We start from the raw sequence: 25,830 nt of genomic DNA on the forward strand, positions 1-25,830 counted from the left end.
AAAAAGAACATGACCCAGATTTGATGTGTGGGCTGTCCTTTGCTGGCCACCATTCTAAGTCTTAGCATTCCAATATTTTTACTATTAAAGTACTTGTAAATATGTAAATTATGTAAGATTGATTGAATATTGATGATTTGGTGATCTTTATGAAGAAAACTTTAAATAACTTCATGCAATGATTCAAGTTATGGAAGAAAACAATATCAACAATAAAATAAGAAAATAAATGAGGATAAAAACAGCTAATGGTAACAGTACTTAATTGGTACCACTTTCTGGTATTTTTGTTTGCTCCTCTGATAATATATATATTCCTAAGGTAAAGATGAGGGTATAATTTTTTTCTCTTTTTGTATTTATTTTTATTTTTTATTTTTCTGAAGTTAGAAGAGAGGAGGCAGTCAGACAGACTCCTGCATGCTCCCTACCTGGATCCACCCGGCATACCCACCAAGGAGCGATGCTCTGTCTATCTGGGGTGTTGCTCCATTGCAGCCAGAGCCATTCTAGGGCCTGAGGTGGATGCCATGGAGTCATCCTCAGTACCCGGGCCAATTTTGCTCCAATGGAGCCTTGGCTGTGGGAGGGGAAGAGAGAGACAGAGAGGAAGGAGAGGGGGAGGGGTGGAGAAGCAGATAGGTGCTTCTCCTGTGTGCCCTGACTGGGAATTGAACCTGGGACTTCTACATGCTTGGCTGATGCTCTACTGCTGAGCCAACTGGCCAGGCCCGAGGGTATAATTTGAATATTTAAAATTAATACTTTTACACTTACAATTGTAAAATATTGGTACTTTCATATAAACTTTCTCTTCATACTGAAAAATATCATGGGACAGTAGCTAGAGGTTTTTTTTTTATGTTTTTTTTATTGAGACTCACGATTCCATAGAACAAAATTTATATAACATAAGGACAATATTAATTTCTCTTTTTCCCAATTTTTCTCCTTGACATACTTTAGGAAAATTGAAATAAATGTGTTTAAAACTGCTAAGAAAATTACAAATTGGTGAGCAGGCAAAACTTTCATTTGAGAGAGTTTTGTGTATTTCTTTGAACAAGATCTTACCACCATAATGTATTGTGTTTGTACCTAATAGAAAAATGTATGACTGGAGATTCATCTTCTTAATGAAAATTTTGAATGATATATGACTTTTTGCAATTCTTTCCCAAATTGACCCTATGATGGGTCAAGGGAAAAATGTATTCTATCTACCTTTTTGCAAACAGAAGTTATGGAAAGCTATGGTTTCTACAGAGACTCAATTCTCTAAACAGGGTCTTAGAAAGAAAAGGCATTTGGAGAGAGACTGAGTCCAAAAATCTAGACCTGTGTGCCTGTGTGACCCAAATACTGGTAATATCTAGAAAACCAGAAATCAAATCAATTATAAATTGGTCCTATAATCACTAAAAGTTTTTTGACAATCAGTTTATCTGAGGTTAAATAGTTTTAAGTGGCCCATTCTTGACATTAGTTTAATATATGTGTGTGTGTGCATGTGTGTCTGTGCGTGTATATATGTGTATGTATATGTATATATAATCTGGATCTTGCCTGAATATGTGGTGCTTATGTATGTGTACACATCCATGTATGTACATATATTCAAGAGCTAAGATTGGGTTTTATGCAATGTCCTATACAATTTCTTACAACTATGATGTTCTCTAAAATATGATACAAAAATGATCACTGATCACAGCTCAATTCTTGCTCTCCTGGAAGTCTGAAGATGTAGATTCTCTATAACTAACCTTAAATTAACTGAAGAGTATTGCTCAGTGTGAATATCATGCAAGTAGGCATACCAAAAATATATCTGTTGCATAAAATATCATAATGTTGTTGAACAAATCCCTTGATAGTTTTTTTCTATACTCACAAAGACATAAGCTTAATATCTTGAGTGTCCTCTATACTCCATGAATAATAAAAATGGGATATATATTTTTCTTTATCATATTGATTTTATATTTATGAAAATATAACTCAGTTTAGTTGGGGTTCTAACTATAGATCTAGTTTTACAAAATTCTGATTTCTATCATCTTGACTACATTGATTTTGTGCACTTTGATCTTGATTTTGTGTTATACAAAAGTCAATATGTTGATCTACAAACAAATCTGCTGCTTAGATAGTAGTTATTTTAGAATTGGCTCTCTTTCTAAGAACAGTTGTGATGCAGAATCAGTACTGTGTGTTCCTGTCAGCCTTTCCCAGTCATAAATCTCATGAAAAATTCCAAAAGCTATGTGAAGGAAGCTCCCTTTGTTCTCATTTAACATCGGTGTATGTATAGAATAAAATCATGTGTTTGAGAAATTGTATGAAAGACAAGTGGTCTTTGTTTTCTTTGTATGTTTTTTTTCAATTCCAGAGTGTCAATATCAATTTTATACTGTGATTAGGAATTGCTTGACTGCAGCCTGTATGTCAAATGATAAATTCATTGAAATTCCTAATCAATATAGCATTGTTTTTAAGATAAAGTTTTTGTAACCTATTAAACTGGCTCTGTGTTATATATAGACATCTATAACAGATCTATTTTGAGTGTAAATGTTGTATATTCATTTGTTGATTATATACCTGAGGCTGAAAGGTTAGCCTTGAGAAATATTAAAAACTAACAAAAAGAAAGAAGAAATCAAAAAAGTACCATAGCTAGTAAAAAAAAATGTTGCAATATTTAAATGAGGTCATTGAATGTGAAGTGAAATACTGCAGAGACCCACTCTTTTACACCTGATGTAAAAAGAAATGACACTCTAAGATCTGAGTTGAGTTCCAACATGAATTCATATTGTATGAATAGATTTAGAAAAAAAGAAAGTAAAAAGGTTTAGTTTAGTATAAGAAATGTCCTAATTACCTACTCCTGCAAAACATGGGACACAGAATATCACTTTGTTGCATTCTGCTGATCATAGGAGTCACAAGGGCAGCCCAGATTTGAGAGAAGTGATAGAAAACACTCCAGCTCTCAATGGAGAAATAGCTTGTGCATAATAGAAGGGATGAAATTGACAGCCATGTTAGTGATAGCTTTTCAAGAAGTAAATGTTATTTAATGATACTTGAATATAAGAATAGCACTATCATGAAAACAAGGAAACATTGAAAATAATTTCTAGCTGGGTGTGGTAGTGCATGCCTGTGGTCTTAGCTACTTGCAAGGCTGAGACAGGAGGATGGCTTGAGCCCAGGAGTTCTGGGCTGTAGTGCACTATGATGATCGGATGTATGCACTAAGTTCGGCATTAATATGATAACCTCCAGACCACCAGGTTGCCTAAGGAGGAGTGAACCAGCCCAGGTTGGAAACAGAGCAGGTCAAAACTCCCTTACTGATCAAAATAGTTTATATGTGAAATTTTGTTCTCTTATTCCCATAGTTAAAGTAACCAATAGAGACCATATTTGACCATTTTATGAAGCATAAGGTGACATAGTGCACTTTCTTGTGTTTCAAGTTAATGAAGCAGACAGGGCAAAGTTATCAGTCTGAGGGGCTGCTTCTCAGTATAGGCAGGCATCTAGTAAGAGAGAATTCTCTATTACCATGACATCTGTTTGTTACAAGGTGAGTTTGAGTCCAAAATGATATGACTTTGAAGACTATTAATAGGTTATAGAATTTTAAGTGTTCCAAGAAATTGTGGCGATAACTTTTCCAATTCCTTTATCACAAAGATATGGATACTAAAGCTTAGAGAAGTTAAATGGATTTTCAAAATGATTAATGTTGGTGAATGGTGTAGCAAACCCTGGCCTTGAACTGTTCACTGCCAAGTTATTGCTGTTCCTATTGTTCCACACATTGACACTCCTTTCCAAATTTCTGTGCTGCCAATTATCATCTGGTGACCCATGTAGAAAGAGTTTCCTCACCAAACAGTGAATAAGAGCTTATTTTATTATAATTTCAATGACTTTTGGATCCCTAGAAAAGTGAAAATGTTTAGTCAACCTGACATGAGTATGGTAGTAATTTCTGTACATCTGGTGAGCTAAGGAGAATGTAGTCTTGCTGGGCTGTGAAGCTTATACAATTTTGGCCTTAACCTATAAGGAAGAAAGTGCAAAATTACAACTTCAAAATCAAGCGCAGAATCATATCATCATAACATGGATGAGATTCTGTAGCAACATAATTTTTGTTTATATCAATAAGTCTATGGTAAAATTGGTTTTGTTATATGCTGTTTTGCTACATACAGTTCCAAGAACCTATCAATGATGCTAAGTGAGGACTTGCTGTATATGGCTTTAAAAGAAGCCTCTCTAATTTAAGGGTCCTCAAGCTTATGCCTCATCAGCCTCTGGTGGTGAATCAATTAGTTTAATTGAAATAATATAGCAGTGATTGGACTTTTGGAAAAACATGTTGTCGTTCCAAAGTTGTTACTGAGCACAACTGGAGGATGATTGATTTTTTTTCTCAACTTAAAGTGATATCCTTTCAACATTTACAGTGGGTTTTAAATGTACTCTTGCTTATATGTATGAATATATGCAAGGGAATGTAGGTAGTGCTTTCTAGCTCTAAGAAATATGATGCTTCCTCGTGTAGTGATTTAGACAATGTGGCCCTACTTTTTTGAAAACCTCCAACTACAAACATTTAGTTAGGAAGCAGAGATATTGATATATGAAGGCCAAAGAGTTGTGAATGATTCATTAAATTGATATTAAAGCAATCCTGTGCGCTTGCTTATTTTTGGAAGTCATGTAATTGTAAATTTTTTTTTACTTCAATTTCCTCATTTGCAGTATAATGATAAATGAGGGTACTATCTCACGTCTGTTAAAAAATGGGTTGGTATGAGTAAGATCAATGGAAGTATTCGGAGAAATGATGCATACACAAAATAGCATTTTTCAGTCAGTTTCCAGTGTTAACATGCCACACATGCAATGCATGATAGACACAGAGGAAATAAGGGTAATATTTTACATTATAGTGTTTTGAGATAGGCAAGGTTGTTATTATGTTGCCTATTCTCAAAAAAAAAATCAATTGCAATATATGAACCTATTTTCCCTGAAGAAACATAGCTGGGAATCAAGCCTAGGATTAGAACACAAAGGGCAGTAAGCTTTTCATTAAGCTACTCCATCTCTTCCTAAGGGCCAGTGGAAGTTTTTACCATCCCCACTGTCCTTCCCCATTTGGAAAAAAAAATGTATTCCCATGGCCTTGTAATTTAGCTTTTTGTTATGACTGTTTTTCTGAGTTACTTAATTAGAATCTGCAGCTTTTGGCAGGAAAATAGTCAAGCCAGCATATTTCTAACAAGCAATATCTTTAGGGGAGAAAGTCTAAGTGAGCAAATAGAAGAGAAGGAATGCATGATAGTAGCTGCTAGAATATATTAGTTGCAGACAAATTTCAGTGGGAGTGTCAGTCACCATGAATTACATTTTTAAGTGAAGTGGCCTAAAAAATAAGAATGGGATAGAACAAAGCACGTATATCATAGTACAGAAGACTTGGAATTCTCCCAAACTTGTCATTTTTTAATGGAGGAACTTTTAGGAGCAAGGGTGGGGCCTGTGCTGATAGAATAATCTTAGCAAATGCCTTCAAGGGCACCTTTAAAAATTCATATTCAGGCTTGATGTTTTGAAAGCATTTTCTATTAAATAAATAAGATTTTGAAAGCAGTAATTAATATGTAGAAATTTTAAAATAATCAAATTAATGCAGCTCAGTGGATAATACCATTGAGTATTTTAAAGTGTCGAATACAGGATAGGGAAAAAGGAGGTTTACAGTTGTGAGTATGTGAAACACAGAGTTTACTCTTGTATTATTATTGATTAGTTATTGTATTATTGTATTTTGCATATGGACAACTGCAAACTTACTACGCTATATTGCTTAAGAAGCATAGTTTAGCTTTTTACAAAGAACCATTACAGAAAATAAAAGTTAAATATTAGGTGAAGGAACAATCATTTTAGTAGCACTGACAACTATAAATTAAGAAAGCTTTCTACCACTTTAGCTCAAAGAATTTCATTCCCGTAGATGGAAAGCAGAAAGATGGTGCAGCTTATTGATAAATGCCCTTAACAAGGAAGGTGCAATCCCATTATTTGTGATGATAATATCAGTGTGGTTTTTCATCATATCATCCCATACAACATTTCAGGTACATATTTTGTATAGTAAATATTTGATAACATGGTTCTCTGCATGATATTGATGAGTAGCTATTTTTGACCTATTTCCCTTGAAACCCATAGGTCTCAAAATTAGGTTTTCTGCTGGTGTGATTGTAATAACATCTACTAGAGTTTAAATTTGTGCCTATTATTCCAAGAACAAGTTGTAAATCCTGTTAAATTGCCATGTCAAGCCCATAGCTTGTGTTTAAGTTAACATACAGAGAATAGACTAGCTCCCAGGCAGTATTTAGACCCCATCATGCCTGAAAGCATTTTTAAGTGCAAGCATTGGATATATTACCCAGGGAGTTAAACCACAGGCAGCTAAAGGGAACTGGATCTTTTCAATCTGTCAAATTATATGTGTCTGCTTCTTAATCATTATCACAAAGCTGTTCTATGGGACTACTTGAACAAGTTTCCTTTCAATTAATATGACATTATATTGGCAGGTCTAAACTATTAGAAAAAATATGGTTCTGGCATGGACATCATATACACCAAAAATTTATTGGTCCAGTTTCATGATCCAACAGTATTACAACCTGCTAAACTCTTAAAACCCTTGTCTATTTTCCTATTATACTCATTTGGAAACAACTCCAAACTGAATTAAATCCAACTAGTCATCTGCTTCCTGCCAACACCCAAGTGGTAGAGCATTGATGAATTAATCATACTACTTTTCTGACTTCATCTTTATGATCACACAGCCCCAGTGGACATGCAGTGGTGCTATATAATCCTTCTCCTTCTCTAGGACATTTATTGTACCTCACTATGCGATATTATTTTGTCTATCTCCTCTATCATTGAACTTATTACTTTCTTTCCACACCTTTCACACTCCATTGTGAAACACTCAACTTATCTCTCCTCCTACTTAATTTCTTCATCTTCTTTTTTTAGTGATGCATTGAAGAACAAGCTCACATTTCTATCCCTGAATTTACCAGGCTATTCCTCCCTCCACTCAGAGTAGAAGAAATCTATCATCTGGTACTATCTAAAGCCAACCCCAACATTTATGTTTTCAAATACTCTCTCAATGACTGCTCCTTCAATTGTCAGCTCTCCGACATTACCAATTTATCTCTCAATATAGGAATGTTCCCTTGAGCCTACAAATATAGCTTCTATTCACACATCTGAAGGAAAACATTCCCTTGAGCTATGGCTTTATTGGCTTTACAGAAAAACTCCTTGAAGAGTTTTCAGTGTTCAATATCTTTGCTCTCTTACCTTCCATTCTCTCTTTAGCCAAATCCAATGAGGTTTTCATTTCTCACAAAATGGCTAGGTTAAGGTTACAAATGAAAACTCTGTTACCAAATCCAATGGTCAATTTTCAGTTCTCATATTACCTGACCCCTTTGTAGAACTGACCCTGTTGGTCAAATATTTTATTTCAAAATAGTTTCTCTTGGTTTTTCTTTTGCCTCATTAATTCCTACTTTACTTTGCTGATTATCATTTTTCTGTTTGTTCTCACTTAGTTGTCATTCAAGGTCTCAGTCACAATCCCTCTTCTTTTTCTCCCCTCCATACGTGACCACACCTAGTTCCTTTTAGATAAAATCTATATGTTGATGACTCCTAAATATGTCTGAAGCTCAGATGTCTCTCATATTTTTCTCATCTGTATTAGTTATATATTGCTCTGTCAAAAAATTACTCAACCCTTAATGTCTTAAAATAAAACATCATCTCATGGTTTCTGTGGGTAAGGAATCCGAGCATGGCTTAGCTGAGTCTTTTGGCTCAGGGTCTCTCCTAGGGCGGCAGTCAAGGTGCTTGCTGGGGCAGTAATCATCTCAAGGTGTGATCAGGGCAGGATCTGCCTCCAAGCTCATTCAATGATTGTTGGCAGGATTCAGTTTCTTAAAAGTTGTTGGATCAAGTTTTTCTCTGGCTGTTGGCCAGAGGCCACCCTCAATTTCTTGCCACATGGACTTTCCAATAAGGCAGCTCACAATGTGGTAGCTGGTGTTATCAAAGTGAGTAGTAAGAGAAGTGCCAGCAGATCAGAAATCAATGTTTTATAATGTCATCTCAGAAGTGACATCCCATCACTTTTGCCTTATTAGCGAGTCACTAGGTCCACCACACACTCAAAAGGAGGAGATTACACAAGGTCATGAATAACAAAGGGTAGGGAACATTAGAGGCTAACACATGTAATTTCTTCACAACATACCTCTTTTCCTAGTGGTCTTATTTCCCTCAGAAAATTTATCATTAAATGAAATATATTGCTTATTTGTCTGCTTATGTTTTGCCTGGCAAGTATGTAGGCTTGATGAAGGAAGGGTCTTGAATTGTCTTGTTTCCTGTTATGTTCCCAATATTAGGGTAGTGCATGGCATATGTTATTAAACTAATTTGTACACCCATTGAAACTTCAGAAACAAAGATCATAGACAGAACTGCTAAATAGATTGTGGAATGTAGATGATACCAAATGATGGTTTTTATCTGATCTTATGAACTGGGAGAAGTGGCAAGAGTTTTTTGTAGTGTTTCTAGATATCATAGGAAGAATATTCATTCATAGAATCCAATTCTTATAGGAACCCCAAGCAAGGAAAGCTATATGCTAAGTGCTGGGAAATTAAGAAGCAACTAGATCAGACAGGCATAACCCAATTTATATTCTCTCTAGGGAGATAGTGCAAGATCTGTGTAAAAGAAGCAGGAGACTCAGATAGTGAAAATCTTTGGGTTGAGTAATTGTAGCAAATACCTATTTGAAAATCACATAAATATCACATGGAAGTAATTTCAGTTCATGCATGGACTCTCTAACACATGTTGTCCAAAGCAATAACAGCACTGTCCGAAGGTAGATTATTGGATATGGATCATATGTGATTTTATTTGCTGATATATTTGCATAAGAGTTCTCAGAACTAACTCTATTTTATTTGCTATTGACTATATCAGATATTTTCAATAGAAGACAATGGAAACTAATGTTAGCTGTGTGACCTTGGGAAAGGTAATTTCTATAGAAAACAGTAGCATCTATTTGACTGAAAATGTGTAAAGATTAACAAAATGGTTTATTATTAGTACCTATATAAAGTGCTTAGATACATGTCTGTCACTAAATAAGGGCTCAACAAAGGTTAATAGCTGTTATTAATAAACATTAAAAACAGAATATGCAAAATCAGATATGAATGTATAAATAATTACTGCAATTATCTACAAATGCTAGTGATAAACTAGACTACTCCTTTTAAGTTTCTGGCTTCTACAATACTGTCTAGGTTTCATATTGCTGCTATACAAACTTATCACAAAGTTTGTAGCTCAGAACAGCATGAATTTATTCTCTTTCCGTTGTGGAAGTTAGAAGTATGAGATGAATTTTATGGGGCTAAAATCAGAGTATATTATGGGCTGGTTTTTCTAGGGGCTCCAGGGAAAAAATACATCCTTTTACTCTTCCCGTTGCTAGTGTTGCTGTTATGCCTTGGCTCATGGCTTCAACACTCATATCTCTGCTTCTGTTATCACAGGGCCTTCTCCCAAACTGTAATACTCTTTTTGCACTGTTATAAGGGCCCTTTTGATTACATTGGAACCACCTTGTAATCCAGGATAATCTCCTCATGTCATAATCCTTAAATGAACCACATCTGCAAAGTCTCTTTTCCTGTGTTAGGTAACATATTCAACGATCCTGGAGATTCAGCTATGGATATCTTTGGAAGACATTTTTCTGTCTCACACAAATACATTCACTGTCTTAATTTTAACAGTTATTTAAAAACAAGTACATATCTTTACATTGTTTTTTGGTTACTTTATAAGTGAATTCTTTTGACCTGTTGATTCATAGGACAGGGAAATGCTTGTATTTCCTTTTCTAGCAGTTTTCATGTTCTCACTGAGTACCCAAGGATGAATACTAAGCACCATTCGAAAAGATAATCAATGTTACTGTGTTTTACGGCCTCAGAAGTGATTCTTCTGTTTTATAAGGCTAATTATTCTAACTAGTGATTAAACTTGTGATATAGACATACCAGCCATGCCACAGATCACTTGGCAATGTCTTGGAGAATGTTTTACTGGCATCTAGTGGGTAGAGGTGCCATGGATACCAATAATCATTCCACAATACAAGGACAACCCTCCACAGTGAAAAATTATATGGCCCAAAATGTTAATAGCACTAGGTTTAAGAAATTCTGTCCTGGGTAACTTGAAAAATATTATTGTTTAGATCTTTGCTTTTCATAGTGTGGTCCATACACTAGCAGTTTTTTATCTTTTGGGTCATCGGCCTCTTTAAAAGCTTCCCAAGTGGCCCTAGCCAGTTGGCTCAGTGGTAGAGCATCAGCCCAGTGTGTAGAAGTCCCAGGTTGGATTCCTGGCCAGGGCCAGGAGAAGCACCCATCTGCTTCTCCACCCCACCCTCTCTCCTTCTTCTCTATCTCTCTCTTCCCTTCCTGCAGCCAAGGCTTCATTGGAGCAAAGATGGCCTGGGCGCAGACGATGGCTCCATAGCCTCTACCTCAGATGCTAGAATGGCTCTGATTGCAAAGGAGCAATGCCCCAGATGGGCAGAGCATCAACCCCTAGTGGGCATGCCAGGTGAATCCCGGTCAGGCACATGCGGGAGTCTGTCTCTCTGCCTCCCCACTTCTCACTTCAGAAAAATACAAAATAAATAAATAAATACATATTAATACATACATATATACATACATACATACATACATACATACATACATACATACATAAAAGTTCCCCAAGTGATCCCCCGTTGAGGCCAGGCTTGAGGAACACTGACTTCCTTAATTTTTCTCTCACTATTGTGCTTTCCTCAGAGGTATTTATGGCTGTGAGTATATTAAATTTAACTGGAAAAGTAAAATTTTAAAAGACTTTTTGCCCCATATAACAAACATCAAATATGGGAATGCTAAGGCATATAGTCACCTTTTGTTGAGAGATGCAGTAAATTTCTTCAATATGTTGTTTTAAACATACAGAATTGTGATAAGGAGCAGGTTTATCCATCTCTCCATTAAGTGTATTGGCAGGAAGAACTCACAAGGGAGGGCAAATCCACTCAGCTAGAATCATGTTTGCAGCCCACAAGAGTGAGGGAGGAATATATTTGCTTTTCCTCTTTGGCTTTGTCACTTGCCTCATCCAATCTGCTGACTTTAGAACCCCCCAAAATTTCTCTGGTATGAGCTTTTGCAACTGAATTATAGTGGAAGGCATGATGAATGTGAAAGGCGCAAGAAAGGCAAATTAGAAAAATGTCAGGTGGAAACAGTGTAGTGTTTTGTTTATGCTCTATATTCTGGTGCACAGTGCACTTTCCATTATAGTTAGTCAGGTTCATGCATTTACTGGACTTTCTCCTGTCACCAAGTAAGTATGAGTTATATTGAGTCTTATACAATTTCTTGGAAGCATATGCAATATTTTTATTCCCCAGTAATTCTCAGTAATTTAAATGTGGAATTATTACATGTAGTTAATTCAGTTAAGGCTATAGTTATCAATGGAAATGTTCAGTGGTTTCTAACAATAAAGTGTAATACATACCCCACTAAGCACCAATGTTACTGCTAATCTTACATTATGTAAGTTTGCACAGCTGGCAAGAAGTTGAGCTGGGTTTTAAACACAGGCAATTCTAGTCCTGAGCATATACCCTTACCCACTTTCATTGTATATCTCTAAAGGTCTGTCTTTGTACACAAACATCAGCTAGTGCCAGGGATTTTCTAAGCTATAGGTGGTTAAACTAAGCAACTCTAGACTTTGCAAGATAACTGCATACATTTCAAATGACCTTGATAATGCAGCCTTTTTCTAGGAAGCTGTGTCTCAGCCACTATTCCTCTCAGATGGGTAGGTAGTTCCTCTGCCTTTCCAAAACTGAGAGAAAAGCCTAGGGTCTCAAAATATATTTAGTTCTTGTTGATGATGATGTTATGGAAATAGACTTTTTCTATATATCCTTGCAATTCCATTGGTCTCTTATTTAACTGCCTTAAAGTTGTCTTTATATTGTTTTTCATATGCTTCCTGATTAAAACACCATGACACTAAGCACTCACTAGACAACAAAATCTCACCAAAGGTAACTTATTGTAATTTCTTCTTCTTTTTTTATATTTTATTTTGAAATTAAATTTAATGCGGTGACATTGATCAATATTTTTCTTAACTTTAAATAAATACTTTTAAAAAATCTCAAAGCAGCCTGACCAGGTGGTGGCACAGTGGATAGAGTGTCGGACTAGGACGCAGAGGACCCAGGTTCAAAACCCCGAGGTCACCAGCTGGAGCGCGGGCTTATTTGGTTTGAGCAAGACTCACCAGCTTGAGCCCGAGGTCGCTGGTTTGTGTAGGGGGTCACTCAGTCTGCTGTAGCCCCCTGGTCAAGGCACATATGAGACAGCAATCAATGAGAAACTAAGGTGCCACAATGAAAAATTGATGCTTCTCATCTCTCTCTGTCCCTATCTGTCCCTCTCTGTCTCTCTCTGTCTCTGTCACACACAAAAAATTCAAAGCAGTCAATGACTAACTTTATTGTAATCAGTGGATGTAGTTATAATGATCTGGAACTTTTATGTTGTCTTGCCAGTTAGGCTATATAGGAATGAATGATCTTCTAGTAAGTATTGTGTTAAAAAACAAACAAACAAAAAAAACTATGACTGTGTCTGGGCCAATATGTAAAATATTGTCCTAGTGACTTAGAACTTATTTTTGATGATCTGTACTGAATAGATTGTCAAATATATAGTTTGATTTTCACTTAGTGGTTTTTCAAATGCACCATGCACTCATTTTGTTCTTCTCTACTTGTAATCTGCTGCTCATCACTTTTTAAACTCTTTTCAACAAAGTAAGCCCAGATTTTACTCTCTGAGAAAGTTTTCATGGCCTCTTCAGGTAGCACTGAATACTTCCCATAGACTTGGGAATTATTCTCTTATATCACCTATCCCATTGCTATTATCATTGATTTTCATGTCTTTTTTCCCTGTGATCCTTGGCCACAGTGACTATTTTATAATGATTTTGTATCCATAATATATACTTAGAACATGATCTGAAATATGGTAGGTACTCAAAAAGTATTTTAAAATAAATGTGAAGATATCTTCATAGTTTGTAAGCAGTTGATTTTTCTTAAAATAATTGTTGTAGATTCATAATAGAAAAACAAATTTCCCTGGGAGTAATTTTAGACATTAATTAAAACATGCTTTCTTGGTAAATTTTAGTTGCAGAGTGTGTAAGAGCCTCTGTTTATAGTCTTCATAAGGAATCTATTCCATAACTTTAACATGCATTGCTTTATGTAAATTGTGCATTTGGTAAAATACTGTGCTTCATGCACAAATGGATACTTTAATTATTTTTTATTAGAGTGAATAAGATGATTGGTATGTTCTTGAGTTCAATAATGTAAAAACTTTAAGGATTAAATAAAATATTATAGATCAATTTTTGACCAGAAATAATTATTAAACATCAGCCAGGAATGGAGAGAAAGGAGACATAGAAAAAAAAGAACTAGCATTTATTTTGTTTTTAGAGTTAAATGTTGCTAAATACTGTGGTAGACACCACAATGACACTTACTGTATTTAAAGGTTGTAAAACTTTGAAGTAGGTATTTACTATATCAATATGCTAGGGAAAACAGGTCATATATGAAATGAACTAAAATGAAATAAATATGGTATATACTATTTCCAAGCTTTATGGATGAGAAAACTGGGACTTATAGGGATGAAGTAGCTTGCCTGACCTAACATGCAGTAAGACTCTTCTTAATTCAGTTCATTCTCATTCTAAAACCAATTCTCTCCTTTATGATGATGAATAAAACAAATGAATACAAATTCCCTCTACTTTACTTCTAAACATACCTACCATTCAGACAAGCAAATAAAGCTTATTTTCCTCCTTAAATTTTCTGATTATGCCCCTAATTGTCTAATTTAAAGACTGGCCAATATCACCAACAATATCTTAAATCTAAAGCAGTTATCTTTTTTATCCCTTATAATACATAAACTTTGTTGCTTGTGTCCTCAGAAACCTTGCTTCCCTTGTTGACCCAATTCCTTCCTGATTCAAAATCCCTTTAATGCCTAATTTTCTCACTTTTTCTCCTTTTTGGCTCTATTCACTAGGCTCCAGAATAGAAACTGTAAACCTTGTTCTCTTTGTTCTCTATGCTTTCTTCCTTACTTATCTATGTCTTTAATTTTAGTTACAATCACAATGTTGCTATCTTCCATGTCTGTCCTAGGCTCCTGGCTACTAATTTCAATGAACTACACAACAATTCTAACAGGAGATACCACAGGCAATTTAAAATTTACATGCCCCAAATAGAATTTTGTATATTTCTCCAACATCATTGCCCAAATGTTTTCTCTATTTCTATATATTGGTAAATAGTATCCTGATAGACCTAATTGCTCAAATGCATCCCAAATCTACTCTGTAGTAGTATTCACTACTACTGCACTAAGACTGGCCCTGTTTGTCATATACTTGTACCACTGGCTGCTAACTAGTTTCTTCCACCTTCAAACTTTGCTTTCTAAAACAGTTCATATTATTCACCTATAAGTGTCTACTGGTTGTTTGTCTGAACTGCAAATTATCTTTGGCATGTGTGAAATAGGGCAGATCAGAGTCTCAGGTGAGTTATGTGTATTCTCAGAAAATGTATTCAAGATGCATATTGTTTTCATTATTAGAAAAAGGTAAAGCAAGTGAAGATCCATGAAATATTATTGGATGATGAAGTTAGAATATGACTAAGAAACATTGTTAAGGAAAAGTCCCAACTTCCTACCTAGCACATCTTACTATTAACAATACTATACTGACTTTTATCACTTCAGTTACTACAGCCCCCAACTTATGGTCATTGTACGCTGCATTCCTAAAATTTGCCATTTCACTTTCTCACTGTACTAGTTTCCTATTGCTGCTATAACAGATCACCACGGACCGAGTTACTTAAAACAACCCCACATCTTATTTTTAAAGTTATGGTGGTCAGACACCCCAAATGCATTGGATTCACTTAGCTAAAATCAAAGCATTGGCCTGCTTGTCGTCAGTCTGACGGCTGTAGGGCAGAATCTGCTTCCTTGCCTTTCCAGCTTCTAGAGGCTACAACCATTCCTTGGCTCATGTCCTGTCCCTTCGCGTTCAAAGTGCTATCACTTCAGTGTCTGACCTTTGCTTTCATACATTTCCCTCTCTGGACCTGACTCTGAGGCAGCCCTTTTATAAAGGATGCTTGTGATTACATTGGGCTCATGCAAATCATAATCTCCCATCTCAAAATCCCTAACTTAAACCACATCTGCAAAGTCCTTTTGCCACATATGGTAATGTTCACAGGATCCAGAAGTTCAGATATGGACATGTTTAGCAGTAGACATTATTCCTTTTACCAGAGTGACAATTTCACTCATCCTTTGTCCTAGATCCAGAATTTTCTTTCCCTTAGAAAATCTCTCCTTTATGACCTATCTGAAGTGCTTCTTCAGGCCTTTTCCTATGACTTCACCAGACCCAACCTGGAGCAGAATTAATGATATCTCCCTCTATTCCCTCAGCACATTATACTCACCATATGACAGTAGGTCAGCCTAATTAAGTAGGTAAGCATTTGTGTCCTTTATTGGTCCGTGAGCCCTTCTATATTAGACTGTAGTACATTGTCTCTTTGTCCCCACTGCGCCATAGCACAGTATCTTGTACCTAGTATATTTTTCATAAGTATTTATCAAATGATGAGTTTGAATGCTAAAATTCAAGTGCATTGAATAGCAGTTACATTCAATCTTTAATTCATTTATTTTTTTTCAGCTAACATTTATTGAGCATTGGATATAAAAAGATGAATGAAACACATTTATCCTGGAAGGATTTCAAGTCTGGTAGAAAGAAAGACTTATAATTTAACCGATAAGCTAGCAGTGTGTGGTAGGATATAAAGAAAGCTGATATATGCACAGAGATTTACAGGTGAGAGGATATGAGTTGAGTCTATAATAGTGTAACTAATTAGTAATAATAATACCTATTATTATTAATAATAATGGCAACAACTCCTGCAATAAAAACATTAATGCCAGCTTTCATTTATTTAATTTGTTCTTGGTACCAGTGCTGTTCTAGGCACTATTATATATGTACTGTGATAATAGCTCTTTTGCAAATGAAGGAGCTAGTCACCAAGAGGTTATTTGCCCCAAATTACACAGCTAATAGGTGGCAAAACTGGGTTAAAAATCCAGACACACTAATTGCTTATAACCACTGTAATATGCTCATTATGCATAAGATTTAGTGGTGGGTAATGGCTTATATAAAGCCAGTTGGTGAAGGGTATTCTTAATAGGAAAAAGAGAAATCATTTCAGGTACATTCACCCAGAGATGCAAGTTCCTTGAAATTAGGTCACTGATAGTATTAACTACTATGTGACATAAGAAAACATATGAGAACCTCAGTAAATGTTTATATATAGTTTGTATTGTGATTTCTGGGTATTTTAATTATACAACAAATATAGCAAAGCTTGGATGTCTATGAATAGACACAGTTAATCTTTCTTTCAATATAAAATGCAATTGGTTACCTCAAAGAGGTTTGTAAAGATTATTGTACATTGATCTGTGAAACCCTATGTAATTTTTTTTTTCCCTGATACACAAAGTTTCAAGAGATTCAATTAAGGATCTTAATGTTAAAAAATTGAGGCTTTCCAAGCCAATTTAATTTTAAGAAACAGAATCACAAGCTAGCCTGTATGCTTTATAGAAATGAAATGAGGAAGGAAATAGTATTTTGAGTAAGAGTCACATGATAAGATAGTTCAGCTGGAAGGCCTTGCAGTGTACAGTTGGATCCTGGATTTCTTGGGCAGTGCTGATTAAACTCACACTAAGAAAGGAACTGATTCTCACTGCTAACCTGAAGGCTAAAGATATCAACTTGAAGGTTCCCTGCAGCTTCATGTAGTGTGGTGGCTGGGAAATGGAATCCGGGTTTTAGCAATGCATGACTCAGGCTGGCACTTTAATGTGGCAGTTTGTCAGATGTGGCTGATGAGTCAACTTTTCAGACTAGTTTTCAGTTATGTCTTTATGTGAACTCAATGTCCTTGGTTAGAGAATTGAAACAGGTTATCATCATTTAAAGGAGTGGGAATTAAGATAGTTTATTTTCAATTCTTATTTTAAAAATTCACTAACTTTCTGACTACCATGATGATGATGATGGTAACACTTTATTGCAAGTGAATGGATTTTGATACTGTTTTGTAAATTAAAATGTGTTTTAAAAGACTCTTATTAATGTGGATGACTTAATCATTTTAAAATATTCAGATGTATCTGAAGCTCTAAGAGAGAAAAAAAAATAAGACTGTCAAATCACCATTTTAGCTTCCTCATCTTGAATAAAGTTACAGTGATGGAAAGCTGAATATGATCAGCCCTCAACTGTCTTGCAAAGAAACTTGTACTGTCAGACACTGACAATGTGTTTGAACTATGTCCTGACTTGCTACTTTTTGAAATTCAATCTTTCAGCTCTTTCTCAGTCTTATAACAAATGAAGAAGGATGATTTCCTGAGGAAGGCAATGCTCATTTCAGTTAATTTCAAATGAAACATTCTCCTCTTTTGAAATTAAAACACTAGGCTAGTGTCCCTTCTAGTATCCTTCTAAGAGCCTTCTTATGGGAAGAAATGATGTATCTTCCTGTAGCTTTCATAGACAGTGTATTTTCTTTGAATAAAGACACAGTCTTAAATTCTCTTGAAGTATCCTTTAGAATTTTTTAAAAGATAATTGTAAAATTATAATTAATTCTTTAGAAGCATAGAATTTATGATTTCTTCTGAATTGGAAAGAGTGATACTGAATAAAATTATAGTCTGTTGCATCATGGTACATTAAAAATGTCAATATTCAATAATATATGTTAAAAATAGTGAAAGTCTTTTTGAAGGGATTGTTTACACTTACATAAATATAATTAGATCCTATAAATACAGATAAATTTTAAACCGTAAGTGACTATAAGATTTTACAGCCATTTTGAGGAGCCTGTACAGACATGGTTCTGTCATTACTGGTTTTGATTTAACTTGGGAACCGCAGCATATGGGAAGATAGAATACACAGATCTGTTGCTATTCTTCCCTTTTGTGGAATTCATTGTCTCAATCACGCCTACTCAGAAGTCTAACAAAAATTTTTATAATACTGATATGGGTTTTAAAAATGTCCATTTTTCTTTTTTTATCTTTGCTTTAGGGAACAGCCTTTAAGAGCTGAAAGATGAAAGCTCCAATTCCGCACTTGATTCTCTTATACGCTACTTTTACTCAGAGTTTGAAGGTCGTGACCAAAAGAGGTTCTGGTAAGCGATCTTTCTTTCTTTTCTCTCATTTTATGGCTTGGAGTGATGGTGTTATATTTACACATGCGTCTTTTGTGGAGGGATTGAGAATTAACAGGAATCCACACTGTGGAAAATTGTAGATATCTCTACAAATGACCAGCGCATCCTCATAAGGAATTAGAAAGGTGGAAATAAGTTGTAAAAAGAAGTCGCTAGTTTCATTAATTATTATGAATGGGAATGGATTCAAAACCAAATGCTGGCAGTTTGATTTCATTTTATTACAAGGTTTTCAACATTTTTATTTATAAAGAATGCCATATTAATTTGCATGGAAATATTGTGATTTTTTTTTTCATGTTAACTTTTACTGTTACTATTTCAGTGTCATCTGTGCTTATGAGACTCTTTCTAGGGTTGCATTTCAGTTGATTTGCTGAATGATTTTGCGAGTGTGTAAAGAAAGTACCGTAGATATTAAAGAGTATCATGGGGAAACATCCTAAATATGTTAGTAGGAAATAAAGAGGTAAAATAGAATGGTAATAGGAAAATAGCTGCTCAATGGAGCAATGTTGAAACTTCCAGAAAACTTCCCATGTTGTCAGACATCTTGGTTTTTAGTTGACTGTTGATACTTGAAGTTAGCAAAATGCACAAGGCAATTGAATTAATACTGTTATCAATGTGAAGTATCTTGTCTTGTAAGTATCTGGTAATAGAAAGAATTGTTATATTTTATGTGGGGTTACAGACTTTTTGAAGCTGTAGCTTTCGGATATAGTAAAAGAAGAAATGTATAGTGTTTAGTTGCTAGAACTAGAATGTGTTATTTATACATCCAAGAAAGACAGTGGGGCAAAAGAGGAGATAATATGCAAGAAGACAATGTTGGTATATCAAGAACTGCATGAACAAAAGTATCTGGAATTCAGAAAGGAGAGGGAATGAGAGAGCTGGGATGGTGCTGCAGCAACCATTCTCAGTCCCTTAGCTTGAGAGGTTTCGAACTCTTAGGTTGAGTATCTTCATTGTAAAGTCAACAGTGATATTGACTATACAGGGGGTCCTCGGGTTACGACACAGTTCCGTTCCTATGACGGTGATGTAACCCGAATTTTAGTATAAGTCAAAACACACCCTAGCCTAAGTCACTTACCTATCCAAACACAGTTGTAAAATCATAATCTAGAACATAAAAACTAAGCCATAGAAAAAGGAAAAGGACATAAATATATTTAACTGTACACTCTACTGTAGTAACAGAAAAAAATGACAAAAAGTGAGTGTAAAAAATGTATGACATTAACAGCATGAGCCGAAGCATTCACATCTCAATTTTTTAAAGTTTTTATGGAAGTGAACATCGTAAACTCAAAATGTCATATGTTAAGACTGTCGTAACCCAAGGATCCCCTGTATAATAAAGATGACTATATACAAGGGAAATAGAAAGCAAGTTGGCTCTCATGAGCTCCACATTGGTAGAAAGTCTGTGGAGGGATTGGAGAATACCCTGTGCATGTACAAGGGGGTTGACAGTAAAAGGAATTTTACTGAGGCTGTTGTCTCTAGAACTTTCTGGTTGTTGTATAGCTATTGTATCTATCATGGTTATGGTTATAAGCAATGTGAAATGTGTTACTATGTTTACAGATTATTTTATCTGTTATTCTTGGTGACTCTTTTTGAATGATAGGAAACCCTAGGGCACACTTTGATATAGTGCTTTTTATTTTTTTAATTTTTTTTTGTAATTTAAATGGATTACTGACAAATAGCAAATATCTTGATTTCTTTGCTCTTTGGAGAGTTGATCATATTCATGAGAGGATAGAAGGAAGAGTAAATCATAGTGAAAGCTGATAATTTCTACAACAGTGATATTTTCCTGAATAGTAATTTACATTAAAAGTACCTACCATGAATTTTTGAGATAATGGTCACATGGAAGACAAACACTTATCTGTATAAATATTATAACATGAACTATCCAAAATGGAAATATTGACTGGATCTTAAAAACTTTATTTATCTGGTTATTATACTTGATTACATAAAATTATTTTTTCATTCCTTTTGTGTATGTCAGATCAATGATTTATTTATCAAAAATGCAAATATGACTTTTTTCCATCATCAGCTAGTGTTGGTGACAGGTCCATTGTATATAAACTCAAATTTGGGGGAAAAATTTGTATTAAATTGAGACTTAAGTTTTATGTATGAGAAGCATGGGAACAGAGTTAGAAATGTGGGGCAGTTGAAAAATTCCCCTCTCTTGCTCCAGAGAAAACTCAATGACTGGTCTAAAATTTATTTTTTTATTTTAATGATAAAATTATTTTAAGAGGTAGCAATAAAATGCTGCCCTAAGTTTGACAGAAGTTCTGAGACCTTCTTTTCTTCTATTTACTAATACAGCTTGCAAATAGCTACTAAATAACTTCCCAACCTTATGTGTTTTCTACATCAACATGTAAAAATGACAAGGCAGGTACTGAGATTTAGCGACATACTTGATTTGTTTGCTGTTCTAGATAATATGACTTAAGAGAGCTTTTCCTAGTATCTGTGATAAGACTTAGCTGGATGTAAGTGTGTTTGATTTTTTAATATTAAGTGTGTAATTTGGGAATAAATCATATTACTTTACCCATATACTATCATAGCTTGCACTCGTTTTAACTGATGACTGTTACCATGGCTCCTTTGTTTAGAGAAGCAGCTCTGTATCTTACTGGCGAGTGTCATTACTGATCTCCATAGATCAAGTAGAAGCAGGAGTGCACTTGGCATCTTTTCTTTAAGAGATTAATAGCTCAATCTTCATGCCCAGCCCAACCTATAAAACCAGAGGCATCAAGGCCAGGGAATAAAGATCAATTTTTCATGTTCAATATCACATATTAACCAAGAGGGCTACTTATTCTTGTTCTTCTTATCGTTACTCTTTTTATTTTCAATTGTATAAATTGTGTTGAAACTTCCCTAAACCTGATTCAAACTCAATGCTGTTATTCCCAGCCTAATACCTTTCATGTGTATTTTGCTAGAATATTATTTTTAATTCTCTGTGACCACTAGAAAACTAGAAGTAGACAGTTTAATAACCAAGAACACATTAAATATTATTATAATGCACACAGTAACATTAAATTTTTATGGCATGTTAATTGTGTATAGTGCTCACTTTAGATAAACACATATGGTCATTCCATAAAAATTTAGAAGTAGGTATTTGTTTCTCATTAACAGAACTAATTTAAAAGCAATAGGAGCTCTTCATACATAATCTGTAAATATATTATTTTTATCACACTGACTTATACCCCTATTGCTATTAATTTAAGGAACAAATTAAGTTTAATAAGGTGGTTAGCTAATCATAACATCCTTGACTGAAATATTACAAATTTAACTTTATAATGTTTTGTTTTAAATATCACTTCAAGTATGTAAATAATAGTTAAGGATTGAATCTATGAATCTGGTCTCTCAGGTATTATTTTAAAAGTTTGCATACATTTAGAATCAAGATCTTTAATCTATGGGAGCAGATATTCAGCCTTGTTACAAAACAGATTTTCTCTTGGACCAATTTTATAGCTTGTTTTTAGTTTTTATAAGTAGTGCTTGAAGAAAAAGGCAAAGACTATCAATATTACCTATTCTCCTCAAGTGTGTGAAACATTGTAACAATTTAGTAAGTAAACATTTGAGTTACTATCATTTGTAGAATTCTGTACAAAAACCACAAGTAAAGCAAATGCTTGTCTGGGGACTCTGTATCTTAACCAGTTTAGAAAGTTCAGCTTAATGTTCTTGTTTGTTCTTTTGTGTCTGTCTTCCTTCCTTCTTTACTTCTCTTCTTGCATCCCTCTATTCTTACTTCCCATTCTCTTTCCCTCTTTTCCTCCCTCCCTCCTTCCATCCTACCATTTCTGTTCCCTCTTTCCCTCCCTCAATCCCTCCCTCTGTCTCTCCTTTTCTCCTTTCTTCTTCTTTTCTCTTCTTTTCCTCCTCTGTGCCTCTCCTCTTCTCTTTTCCTCTCTTTCATTCTTCTTCTATGTTAGTGTATTTACATACAAATAAAAGAATCTATCTTGAATATTTCCATTTTGTCTCCATAGAACTTTTTAAACTATGAAATATTGTCATTACTTTGCTTAAAACGTTAAAGTCCATGGAATGCAATCTTTACAAGGTCTTTTTAAGTGAATAGTATGGTCTCTGTTAATAATGACTATTCTTAAATATTTTTTTGTGTGTAAACAAGAGAATTTTGGATAATATTCAGAAGCAGAGAAATAACATAAACTGTTGAAGGCCTAATAATGGACAAAGTCTGAGTATAGTATTTTCAGGGAACTAAAGTGTGAGTTGTGATTTAGCCTAAGAGTGTGGGACACTAACTAGAACTGCATCTAGAAGGACCTATCTGTTTCTCTTTGTTCTCATATCCATCACTAGAATATAAGATGGTGAATGACAGGACCCTGATTTATATATGCTTGTAACCTTTACACTGCAAACATGATGTGTGTTTCAAAGTCTAGGTTCAATGAAATGCCTTACTGAAGTAATGATTACATGAATGGATGAATAACTGACTTCAGTGTTCGTTCAGGCTGGGTTATATCAATGAAGATGCTATGAAACCAACACAGGATTTGAAAATGAAAAGTGAAATAAAATAGATATTTAGAGAAAACTTTCTTTTTTATAAATAAAAATTAGTATAGTATATAATATTAGACTACTGAAGCAAAAGCTATCAACTAGGCATAAGCAGTTTCTAAGGCTAAGGGTTGATATACAGCAAACCTTTGCAAATCATGAGTACTTTCATGAGCTTGAAATGCATTTCAAAATCTGTTGGAAAGGAAAATTATTCTTTAAATAATACTATATTGAAATTTCATTACATTTACTCCTGGTTTAAAGAAGGAAGTACTGTCATTATGCAGATGTTTTGATTTTGATTATATTGTTCTGTACAGACCACCATGAAAAAGGATGTCATTCATGATTACATAAGCAAATTATTAAATAAGCAAATGACCTCAGTATAGAAAAAAGTGTTCACAATTATTAGAACATATTGAGAAAAATAAGTGGCTATATTACATAAATCAAAGAGTACCTCTTATTGTAGAAGTTTTTTTAAGACACTTAGTAGCTACACATAGTATTAGGCATAAAATAATATGTGAGAACTTGAAACCATTAGAATCTGTTATTAAAAAAGTTTTAATTTTTTAAGTAAAAAAGATGGTAAGTGTAGCTCAGAATGTGAATCTTCACTACTTTAACTAAAAGAAATCATGCTAATGTGTAAAGGAAGTGAGATTTACCTGAATAGGAGAGAGAAAGTCTCCTGGGGTGTTTACCATCTCATGCCAATGTGATTTATATGCATCCACTCTCTTGGGCATTCCTGGAAGTCAATGAGCTTAATTCCATATGATTAAGAGACAACCTAGTCCCCCAGCATCTGCCTTTTATTATGTTACCAGGTGTTTATTCCTAGTTTGTCAAATATGTCATAAAGTATGAAGCTTTTCTCTTTCTTGTGCTTTGGGATAGCTTACAAAACCAAACTTATGAGGCTTTGTTCCTTTACTTTTGAAATGAAAATAAAGCACACTTCCCAACTTTTCTTGTAAAAAAGATTTCCTCTATTCCAGGGGTCTCAAACTCGCAGCCCGTGGGCCGCATGCGGCCCGCCCACCAATTTTGTGCGGCCCGCAGACTAATCAAACTTCGTGGATTAGTCTGTGGGCCAGTCTGCAAATGAAAGAAAATTATCTAATATTTTTAGCAATTATTTAATACACCTGTGAATTTCACCATAAACTGACTTGTTCCATTTTAGCTGTTAGTACATTTTTACATAGAGTTGTTGTAGATTAGTGTTGATTGTACAGACTGAAATTAAAGCCTTGTTTATTTGAATTTACATGGAGAAAAAAAATGTCATTATGGATGAATCTTGCAAGTTGAATAGGATTTCAGTAGGAAGGGAAACATTTGAAGTTAATAAATATAGCAGTGAGACACTGTATCATGGAGGTAATAAAGGTATATAGTCTTCAGTATATTTAAAGGGAGAATTGAGGAGCTAGAGGGCACAATGAGGAGTCAGTCATTGATTTAACTTTTCAGTCATGTTAAGGAATTGGTGTTCATTCTAGAGACAGCACAGAGGTGATCACTGCTGAACCAGAGGGTGAACCCCTGACCCATGGTCAGTCTAGTATTAGCTTGAGGGTGATCCTTAAGGTGACTTGGAAATTAGAAACATGGTTGTATTAATAACCTATTGTTGCTTTAATAAAATACCAAAAATTTATTGTCTTGGAGAAACATAAAGTTTTATCTGGAGGTCAGAAGTCTGAAATAGGTTAGTGAGCTTGGATTGTTTGTTGTTGTTTTGTTTTGCTTTTGTTTTTGTGCAGACTCTACCGAAAAACCTGTTTCAGTACCTTTTTCATTGTTTAGTAACTGACTGAATTCCTTGCCCGAAGGTCAGTTATCGCTCAAACTTTGCTTCTGTTGTCACATCTCCTTCTCTGGATGTAATTTTCCAGCCCCCTCTTTCCTTTATAAGGACCCTTGTGATTATATTGGACTTGCGTAGATATCCAGGAAAATCTCCCTATCTCAAGATCCTTAAATTAATTAAATCAGCGGCCCTGGCCGGTTGGCTCAGCGGTAGAGCGTCGGCCTGGTGTGCGGGGGACCCGGGTTCGATTCCCGGCCAGGGCACATAGGAGAAGTGCCCATTTGCTTCTCCACCCCTCCCCTCCTTCCTCTCTGTCTCTCTCTTCCCCTCCCGCAGCCAAGGCTCCATTGGAGCAAAGATGGCCCGGGCGCTGGGGATGGCTCCTTGGCCTCTGCCCCAGGCTCTAGAGTGGCTCTGGTCAGGGAGAGCGACCCCTCGGAGGGGCAGAGCATCGCCCCCTGGTGGGCAGAGCATCGCCCCTGGTGGGCGTGCCGGGTGGATCCTGGTCGGGCGCATGCGGGAATCTGTCTGTCTCTCCCCGTTTCCAGCTTCAGAAAAATACAAAAAAAAAAAATTAATTAATTAAATCAGCTGAGTCCCCTTTGCCATGTAATGTAACATACTCACATGCTCCTGCAATTAGGATGTGGACGTCTTTGGGGAGGTGAGTGTATATTTCTTCCTACAACAAAAA

At 35.2% G+C, this 25,830-nt stretch overlaps 1 protein-coding gene across 1 annotated transcript in view; it reads left to right on the forward strand.

Moving 5' to 3' along the window:
- Nucleotides 1-25,830, forward strand: part of IL1RAPL1 (interleukin 1 receptor accessory protein like 1) — a 1,376,054-nt gene that overhangs the window by 186,775 nt on the left and 1,163,449 nt on the right. Inside the window, exon 2 of the mRNA XM_066356450.1 lies at nucleotides 18,541-18,646. Within this exon, the coding sequence (XP_066212547.1) occupies nucleotides 18,565-18,646 (82 nt within the window). The 5' untranslated portion in view covers nucleotides 18,541-18,564. The remainder of the gene's footprint in view (nucleotides 1-18,540; nucleotides 18,647-25,830) is intronic.

Source organism: Saccopteryx leptura, chromosome X, assembly GCF_036850995.1.
Source record: "Saccopteryx leptura isolate mSacLep1 chromosome X, mSacLep1_pri_phased_curated, whole genome shotgun sequence".
Taxonomy (NCBI): Eukaryota; Metazoa; Chordata; class Mammalia; order Chiroptera; family Emballonuridae; genus Saccopteryx; species Saccopteryx leptura.